The 9798-nt window shown below is 59.9% G+C and overlaps 1 protein-coding gene across 1 annotated transcript; it reads left to right on the top strand.

Annotated features, from left to right (window-relative positions):
• The first annotated feature begins 1422 nt into the window (after positions 1 to 1422).
• Positions 1423 to 7915, top strand: ARID5A (AT-rich interaction domain 5A). Its single transcript, XM_087762697.1, has 7 exons — positions 1423 to 1519; positions 3784 to 3865; positions 4668 to 4833; positions 4924 to 4976; positions 5048 to 5145; positions 5231 to 5378; positions 5650 to 7915. Exons 2-7 carry the CDS (start codon positions 3821 to 3823, stop codon positions 6934 to 6936), a joined length of 1797 nt encoding a protein of 598 aa, XP_087618823.1. The 5' UTR covers positions 1423 to 1519; positions 3784 to 3820; the 3' UTR covers positions 6937 to 7915.
• The last annotated feature ends 1883 nt before the right edge of the window (positions 7916 to 9798 follow it).

The raw sequence follows: 9798 nt of genomic DNA, 5'->3' as shown, positions 1-9798 counted from the left end.
TTTTCCTTCTCCTCCTTCTCCTCCTCCTCCTCCTTCCCCTTCTCCTTCTCCTCCATCTCCTTCTTCTCCTCTTTTTCCTCCATCTCCTTTTCCTCTTTCTCCTTCTCGTTTTCCTTCTCCTTTTCCCTTTCAGGCAGAGGCCAGCACCGGGCTTGCACGCTGGCTGAGCCCTGACACCTTTCAATGCACCAATGGCCGCTATCACCCCAGCGACGTCTTTCCACCTCAATAATTCACCTTTTCCTCCAGCATCATTTCCACAGAATTAAAAAATAAACACCCCTCCCCGGGGAGCAGCTTTTCCTCACGCTCCTCTTGGAGCAGAGCCCTTCAGGGGCCAGATCCCACCCCAGGGGTGCTCAGCTCCCCCTGGGAGCCTGAAATTCAATTTATTCCCAGCCAGGCAAGCAGAGCCGATGGCGAGTCCGGGCAGGCTGGACCATGCACGTAGCTGCCGTCATGCAAGGGGAAACTGAGGCAGGGGACCCTGCACCACCCCCCCCCCCCAGCTTCAGACCCCCCTGGTTCTGCTCGAATAGAAACTGGAGCCAGGAATAGAAACCCAAATGGGGTTTTTTTGCCCTTTTTCATTAAATCACATTGTTATTAAGCAGAAGGTGGGCATGTTCCTGGAACGAAAGGGTTAATGTCACCCTCGGATTCCTTCACCCCCTTTTCTAGCCCTGAGAGGGGGACAGGAGCCAGATGCCCCCCCCCGACCTCCCCCCGCTTCTGCTTTCTCTGGCTGTTGGCCCAAAATGAGTCACGGGGGATTTTTCTTTCTTTTTTGGGGCTCTTTCACAAGCCAGCAGCGGGGGGGATTCTTGGGGGGATGCTATGGGGTTGAGCACCCATGGGTGCTCTCCAGCAGCCCCCTGGTCCAGCCCCCAACTGTCCCCCACTTATGGGTGACTTCGGTCCCATGGGACTGGGATGCCCAAGCTGGGGACAAGCAACAGCATCCCTGGAAAGTGGTACCCAGCAACGCTGAGGGCTCCGACCCCGTTTGCAGGGTGATGCCCAGTCCCAGGGGACACCGGTGGCTCCGTCCCTGTTTGCAGGATGATGCCCAGCTCCGGGGGACACCGGTGCCTCCGTCCCTGTTTGCAGGATGATGCCCAGCAAAGCCACCCTCAGAGTGGGACCAGGACCACGACCCCACGAGCATCCCGGCCACGGGGACCCGGCTGTGTCCCCAAACCCCCGGGGGCCTGGTGGCACCGCGGCCACATCGCCAGCCCCGGAGGGGGCTCGGGTTGGAAAGTCCGGCACAGTCATTCAGCACGGTGCCGGCCTGCCTCTGGGTGAGAACCCCAAAAAGCCCAGCCGTTCCGGTAACGAAAGAGTCAATCGCACACGCAAACACACACTCACACACACGCACACGCACACGCCACTTCCCTGAGTGGGGGATGACTCATCCCCCAGCCCGTCAGCCCCGGTACCGTAACACCAGCAAACCACAGAGCTCTTCCTCCGGCCCTGCCGATGAGCCGCCCGGCCTTCGCCTCCTGAGCCGGTGAGTACCGGGGGGTCCCGGGGTGGGGGGTCCTGTCACCCACCACGAGCCACGTGTCACCCTGCCTCGCCACCCTCCTCCTCGCCCCATCCCGCCGAGCTGAGACCGGCTGAACTCAGCGCACACCACGGCAGCAAGGCTGGGAAACCATCCGGTGGCTGAGAATCCCAAAACCACGGAGAAAGGGGGACCCGCCCCAGCCCCGTGGGGACACCCTCACCCGTGACCATCCCCACCGACCCCAAACCCCTTCTCCCACCCTCCTGGCACCCAGTGGGTCCCTTCGCCCGGCGATGGGTGATGTAAGGGGGTTATTTTCGCTCCCGGCGGCAACGCGGGCTGGGGAAGGGATGACTTCAACCCATTACTCACCCGCTGTAATGGCTTGGCACCACTCCCGCGCTATTCCTAGCCGTGACGCTCGGCCCTTCGCTCCAACCTCCGCCACGCTCGGGGCTGGCCGGCAACACCGGGACACTGCTCACTGGGAATTTGGGCCTAAACAGCCAAAATTTGGGTTAACGGGGTGATTTCAGTAACGAGGACGAGCGCCAAAGGGGCGCCAAGGGGTCTGCAGGCGGGTGGGAAGTGTGGTGGAGCGGTGGGTGGGATGAGTTTGGCCGGTCTCAGCCCGCTCCGGCCCAGCTTTCGCGGAGCGATGCTGCGGTTTCTCGACAGTGCCAGGAAAGTGCCACCCCCGCCACGAAAGCGCCGTTAATTATTAGTGCGTTAAGTGCATAATTACATCCAGCCGTCACCTTCAGCCACCCAAATTACCAGCATAAAGCTCGCCCGCTGCCCGGTTTGATGCTACACGGCTTGTTCACACCAGCTTGAGTTGTTTAGCACCAAATTGGCTGTTTTTCACCCCAAAAGCCCTGGTTGTCGTCCCCCCCGCCACCCCGGTTTCCTGCGTTTTCTTAGCGATACCAGAAAGGGAGGAAATCACGTCAGTGGCTTCGCCGCGCTCACGGTGCCGGGAACCAAATCTGAGCCAGTGAAATCACGGCTGGGGCACACAGCGGTCCGCACACACATGGATACGCGTGTACCTCACATGTACCTGCTGCACAGGCATGGACCTGCATGCACACACACACACAGGCACACACGTGTGCCCACTGGCACCCACACGTGTGCACCCCTATGCAGAGGTGTGTACCTGCACACGTGTGCTCACCTGTAGGCGTGTGCGAGTGTGCCCGCCTGCACAGGAGGGTGACCACATGTATGCACTCACCCACACATGCATGTGTATGCCTGTACTCACAGGTGCTCACATGCACACGCGTGTTGGCACCTGTATGCCCCCACAAACACACCTGGGCACGCGTGCCTACCCTGGCACACGCATTTATCCACACGTGTGCCCCCGTGCACGCCCCCCCCCCCGCCATGCACATACCTGACCCTGTTTACACACGCTTACGTGCCCGGGGAGGAACATACGCGTACACGCGTGCACACACATGCAACCCCACGGACGCGCCCGCATGCGTGCGCGCACCACTGCACACGCGTGACGCGCACACGCACGCCCTGAGCACCTGCAGACACGCATGCGCGCGCGCGCACACACACGCACGGGCGCGTCCACGCTTGCGCGCGCCCTTGGACACGCGTGTGCACACGCCTGCACGACTACACGCAGCTGCAGGACTACAACTCCCAGCATGCCCTTCGCCCGTGGGGGGGGTGAGGAGGAAGAGCAGCTCGGCGATCCAATAGGCGGAGGGGGCGTGTCCGCATCAGCCAATAGGCGGAGAGAGGCCGTGGCGGCACCGCCCCACGGTGCCGTCACATGGCGCGGCGGCGGCGGGTGAGCAGAACCGAGATCGGCGTGGGGAAAGGGGGAGGGGGGGGGGGGGGGGGGGGACACCGGAGAGGGGCTCGGGTGGGAGTCGGGGGCGGTCCCCCCCACCCGTTCCTCAGTTTCCCCAGGTTAGCACCCCCTCCTTTCCCCCCCCCATTTTTTCCAGGGTTTTTTCCCCCCAAAAGTGGGCGGGGGGGGAGGGAGGGGGAATTTGGGGTGTTAAGGGGGTACCGAGCCCTAAATTTAGGGGGGGGGCACCCAGGGAGCAGCATTAGGCCACGATGTCACCCACCATGTCGCCCACCAGGCACCGAAATCGGCCGGATGGCCGGTTTCGGTGCCTGGTGTACAATGCCGTGGCCCAAATCATCACAATTTACCCTTAACTTTTTTTTGGGGGGGGAAGCAACAATTTGGGGTGTCTCACCCCCCCTTCTATTTTTCATTGCAGGACCCCTCCTAAAATCAAAGACAACCACTCTGCCCCCATGGAGGACAACCAAGAGCAGCAACAAGACCCCCAAAAACCAGCAGTGAGTGCCACACCCCAGCATTTTTGGGGGAGGAGGTGTGAGGATGCTGAACCCCCCCATATTTTGAGGGGGGGGGGGCGGGCATCGCTTTTGGTGCCTGTGAAAGCGAGGATGAGGAAGAGGAGGGCGAATTTCCCAGCATTGGGGGGGGGAAACATACCCAAAAGAGGGCATTTTTAGGGGACTCCGTACACCGAGAAATGAGTCCCCCCCTCACGCAGCTTTTAATTTTTCTAATTATTTTTTTACCCCGATGCGGGGGGGGGTGTGTGTGTGTGTTAGTTTTTGCCACACCGGACTCAGCCCCCCCCCCGTCCCCGTCCCTCCCTCCAGCAGCTTTTTATTTTAAAAAAGCCTCAAAATAGTTCAGCCATTAAAATACTACATCTGTCACAAGTGGGTAAAAGAATAGAAAGAAGAAGAATTATTAAAAAAAAAAAAATAAAGTACTTGGGAGCCGAGCAGCTGCTTTGCCCAAAAATAGCAACAAGTTTTATAACTCCGGAAAACGTAGAACAAACAAATGAGAAACATTTTTAGCTGAGAAAGGCGGCGGCGGGGGGGCCGGAGGATGAATTTCTGCCCGTCTGTTTTCTTGGAAGCCGTTCCTCGTGTTCTCGCACAGTTCCAGAGCTTTGACCAACTTGGCCGGCGGCCCAGGCTGCCCGCTAACGAACGGAGAGCTCGTTAAATGCCTTCGGGTTGCAAAGCACGCCCGGGGCTGGTGAGGGGGGGGGGTGTTGGGTGCTTCTGCTCTGCCTCAGTTTCCCCTTAGGCGCCTTCTCACCCCACTGTCCCGCAGGAGGCTCCGATCCCAGAGGATGGCTCCGAGCGGGAGAAGCCGGTGGAAGAAGCAACAACCGGCGGTGAGAAGGAGGAGGAGGAAGCCTTCCTCGTCAGCCTCTACAAGTTCATGAAGGACCGACACACGCCCATCGAGAGGATCCCCCACCTCGGCTTCAAGCAGAGTACGTCCCCCCCACGGCCGGGGAGAGCTACCGGCAGCGGTGGCGAGCACTGCGTCCCCCTGACCCTCGGCATCTCCTCTTTATTTCCAGTTAACCTCTGGAAGATCTACAAAGCCGTGGAGAAGCTGGGAGCCTACGAGCTGGTAAGCCACGTCCCCTGGGTGCCGGGATGTCCCCTGGGTGCCGGGGGGCTAACCCATCCCTCCCGCCGCAGGTGACGGGGCGACGGCTCTGGAAGAACGTCTACGACGAGCTGGGGGGCAGCCCCGGCAGCACCAGCGCGGCCACCTGCACCCGGCGGCACTATGAGAGGTAGGGGACGAGTCAGGGGGTCCCACTCCGTGCCTCAGTTTCCCCTCCTAGCGCCGGTTCTCACTGCTGCCCCCCCCCCCCGCAGGCTGGTCCTCCCGTATGTGCGGCACCTCAAAGGGGAGGACAACAAGCCTCTGCCCCCCAGCAAGCCCCGCAAGAAGTACAAGGTCTCCAAGGGTGCCGAGACGGGCGAGAAGAGCAAGAGGGCCAAGAAGGAGAAGGGCCGGGAGCAGGTGCGCAGCCCCCCCAGAGCCTGGCTGATGCGGCTCCGGTTTGGGAGCAGCCCCGGACCCCTGCGCCAGCACCCGTGTCTGTCCCTCGCCCGGGGGGGACCCATTGGGGTGCCCGGGGGAGAGCAAGGAGGGATGCGGCTGGCCGGGAAAAGAGGAAAGCGGAGGGCTTGAGGGCAGCCAAAGATGGGGAGGGGGCTGGGGGGAGCCAGGACCCCGGCACGGGGATGCAGCAGAGCCCAACAACCACACCCCAAATCCCCTTTGCTTGCAGATGCCTCCAGACAAGGTGAAGCCGGAGGTGGCAGCTGTCACGGAGGACACGAGGGACGCCCCGGAGCAGGGCCGGGCGGCGGAGGGATGCTCCAGTCCGGCGGTCCCGAGCCCCTCGGGGGGGTGTCCCGGCCCCTGCAGGACCCACACCGAAACCTACAAGCGCCTTTTCTCTAGCTTCTACTCCAAAGGCAACCACCCTATCATGTCTCCGCTGGCCAAGAAGAAGCTGCTGGCCCAGGTGAGCAAGGCAGAGTCCTTGCACTGCCACAAACGCCACTGCCCTGAGGGCCGGCAGTCAGTGGGTGACGTTGGCCCTGGCCCAAGCCCCGAGCCCCCCCGGCCAGCCACTGTCCCACGCCTTGATGAGCAGAGGAGCCCAGAGCCGTTGGGAGCTCAGGATACAGCTCCGAGCATCAGGAGTGAGGTGGGACCCGTTCCCAGCGCATCCCCCGGCAGGAGAGACAGCCAGCCCTACCCGCAGGCCGAGGAGGGGGGTCCGGCACCCACTGTCTTCACCAGCTGCTTCCACGCCTACCGCAATGAGGTGCTGAAGCCCGTCAGCTGCCATCCCCTCTGGGGGTATTTCTCCAGCTTGAAGGATTTCTTGGAGCCACCTTCCACCTTCCCGTCACAATCTGAGGAGCCGGAGCAGCCCCAAGACCTGTGGAGCAAAGCAGGGCAGTTGTGGAGTGGGGAGAGCCGGCAAGCAGCCACCTGTGCCACTGTCAAAGCCTGCTGGGTGCCCCCCGGGGCTGGCTTTGCCCCCACCGTGCCGAGGGGCAAGCGCGACCGGGAGGAGGAGATGGCTTTCAGCCCTGGCATGAAGTTACATGCCATCTCCCCCTTTGTCAAGGAGGCCAACAGCAGGGACATGGGCACCGGCTCGCCCGGGGGCCAGCAAGGGCTGGCCAAACCCAAGGCTGTGGTGGCCAGCCCCAGCTACGCCGCACCACTGCTGCAAGCCCCAGACGTTTACAAGGGAACGATGCTGCGTTTCCCGGCAAGCTTCAGCAACCCGCTGGAGCACCTCAAAAGCCAGGGGGTGCCAGTGGCACCATCCCTCTCCGTCAACCCCTTCATCATCCCCGCTTTCCCCAGCCCTTTGGTAGCCGCTCCCACGCAGCCCTCCGACCTGTGCCGGCCGCTGGCGACTGGCCCCGGGCACTACCCGGCCTCCTACGAGAGCTCACTGCGGCACCGGCTCTACCCAGCGGCGACATGGCACGGCCAACGCAGCTACGCCTCCCCGCACATGCCTGCCTTTCACCGCCACGCCAAGCTGTAGCGCTTCCATCCTGCTCCGGATCGGCCTCATTCCCTGCAGAGAAGGGAGCCGGCCAGGATGCCACAGAAGCTGAGCCAGGCAGTGAGGCACGTGCCAGAGCCGGTCACCGCTTCAGAGCCTGCGGCAAGGGGATTAAGAGGAAACAATCTGGACCGTGTCATTTTTACTCTTGTTCTTAGAGCTGTTTGTATCTGACGTCGTTACGTCGGTGACTTAACCACCGCTATCACAAGGTTATATATATTATATATATACATACACATAAAAACAAGGCAGCAAAATGAGTTGCAGAGGTTTCTATTTTGCCTTGGCGCGGTTTCGCATGATGCGGTGAGGAGGCTGAGCCGGGCGATGGTTAATCCCATCCCGCCGTGCCCAGGACGCTCGCTGACTCCCTGGTCCAGAGCCCCGGCTGGCTCACACCATGCGATGAAATTTTGGTTTTTATTTACGTTGCCTCCATCTAGGGCTCCAGAGGTTTTTTTAGGGGTTTGGGACTGCGGTGAGCAGCCACTGTATTGGGTGTCTGCCTGGAAAGCGCTCTGGCCGCTCCGCTCGCTGCTGCTCCACACCTCGAACAGCGGCTGGGCTGGTTGCAGAGGCAATGCCTGAAATAAAACTGGCTGGATGGTCCCGACCTGGCAGTGTTTAGGGCATCCTTGATTCCTCGGTTTGGGGGGATCCTCACCCTAAGCACAGAGCCCCAGAGGTGTTTCATGGTGCCGTGGGGACGGGCTGAGACCTACCTCTGGGGCCACCACGATCCCGTGGGGAAGGAAGTGCCTTTCTGCATTAGTTTTGGGAGAATTGCAGCTATTTTGTGGATCAGCCACGTGTCCAAGCGTGAACCAGCCCAGCAACATCTCCAGGTGCTTTTTGCTTCCAGGAGCTCCTGTCAAGCTGTTGCAAATGGCCAAAAGGCTTCGTCAGAGCTATAGGACTCGCTTTTCTCGTGCCAGCTGCTCCCCACAAGCACAGCTGCTCACCGCCATCCTGGGCACCTCGCCGTGAGCCATCGAAGCAGAAAGGGCAGAGAAAGATGGCACTTGCTCATCCCCAGAGAGGGTTACGGCTTCAGGTGGAGCAGGAGCAGTAAGTGAGCTTTTAAGGACCACTTCTGCTGTATCCATGGAAAGGAAAAGCTTTAGGATAGAAATTGGAAAAGGAGAATTAGCCCCAGGCAGCACTAGTCACTCCATGATGCTTCCGGCATTAGACTCATTGAGGAGAGCAGCATCATTGACCCAACAGCTCCTGGATCCTCCAGCCTGGACCTCAGAAACGCATTACACGCGCTGCACGCTGCCTCGGCTGTACCCCAAGAGCTTTGCTGCCAAAACACACACCATCAACCCCAGTTTGCAAGCAAGGACGTGGCCACGAAGCTCGAGTCTTCCCACAAAGAGCTGCCTCCATACCTGGGAGCGAGGGCACTGGAGATACCACATTCCTAAGGGTGTCTCAGCCTTGTTACTGTTATTGCAGCAGAGAAACTGTGACTTCAAGCCTGGAAAAGAGAATAGAGCTTAAAAACACCGCAGATTGACAGCAGACCCTTGTTTTTAACAGACGTGCTTGCCCACAGATGCTAGAGCGAGCTGAAGCTCATCCCGGCTGTTTTCCCATCGCTGTCAGCTCAGGGAGAAGGTACCATGTTTGATGGCATCTCATCAGCAAACCCCCTACACCAGGGGCTAGCTCAGCCTTGGGGTTCAAGGTCATCCCGCACCCGTGACCTTCCCTGCAGGAAACTTTGCCTGGGCTGAACACAGATTGCTGGTGAAGTCAAGTCTTGCCATTTTTTTTTTCCCCATAAAACCCCAGGGAAAAGGGAAGAAAGGGTTTGGAGTGCTGGCAAAGCTCAGCATCCTCAAGACCGCTACTCACCATCGTGGCAGCGCGAAGTCCGGTGTGCGAGAGGCTATGAAGGCAAAGCACGACAGGCCCCAAAAAGCCGGACAGCATCTGGAGCAGCGCGTGTATAGCCCAGGAGGGGTGGGAAGGGACTCACGGCATCTCCCTCTTCTCACGACAAGCCAAAAAGGGGAAAAGTTATTCTCCTGCTCTGTTTATGGGCTCCCTGTAACAAACACCCTGCTTCTGCCACGGCGTGTGCTGTCCCAGCCAAGCTGAGCCAAAACCAGGATCTTCTCACGAGCCAGCAGGATGAGGAAGTGAGCAGAGATTTCGGAAACATGCCTGCCCTCAGGGGGAGCATGGGGCCACCCCGGTACCGCGGGTCTCGGTCTGCCAAGAATCACGCTCCCCAAAAGCATCTCAGCCAGCAAACGTTGCATCGCGTCCCTCTGGGGAAGCAATAGTCAAGGGCTTGGGGTGCAGCAGAGCCACAGCACAGGACGGAGATGTACAGAGCATTGGGATTATCCCCAATAACCACAAAAAGGCCCACCAATTCACAGCCATAAGCTCTGTCCTGTGAAAACAAACCCCAGAGCCCAGTGACAGCCCTGGGGGAGAACGCTTGTCCTAAGCCCTGGCAAACCACCCCCGATGGTGCCGAACTCGGCCTCACCTCATCATCTCGGCACTCGTTTTGTGGATCAGCACCTTTGTGTCGCCCTTTCTGCTGCTTCCCTCATTTCAAGCACAAGCTGCCGGGGTGCCCCGCACTACCTCTGCTTGCCAAAGCAAACACAACTGCAGAAGTTTAGTCAAGGCTCAGGGCAGATTAAAACTGCGCCTTTTTCAGCTTGTATAAATATTCCCAATAGTAGGAGGAATCAGTTGAAACTTCTACCCAGAGGAGGGACGTACCGGCAGACGGCAGAGGCAGGAGCTGCCCTGGTTGCTGCCCAGCCTGTTCCCAGGAGCCAGAGCATGAATCCTTCCCTGCCTGCACAA

The sequence above is a fragment of the Nipponia nippon genome, unplaced genomic scaffold, assembly GCF_047370975.1.
Source record: "Nipponia nippon isolate SJK-2023a ecotype South Korea unplaced genomic scaffold, ASM4737097v1 scaffold_27, whole genome shotgun sequence".
Taxonomy (NCBI): domain Eukaryota; kingdom Metazoa; phylum Chordata; class Aves; order Pelecaniformes; family Threskiornithidae; genus Nipponia; species Nipponia nippon.
This window is presented reverse-complemented; position numbering and strand designations above follow the sequence as displayed.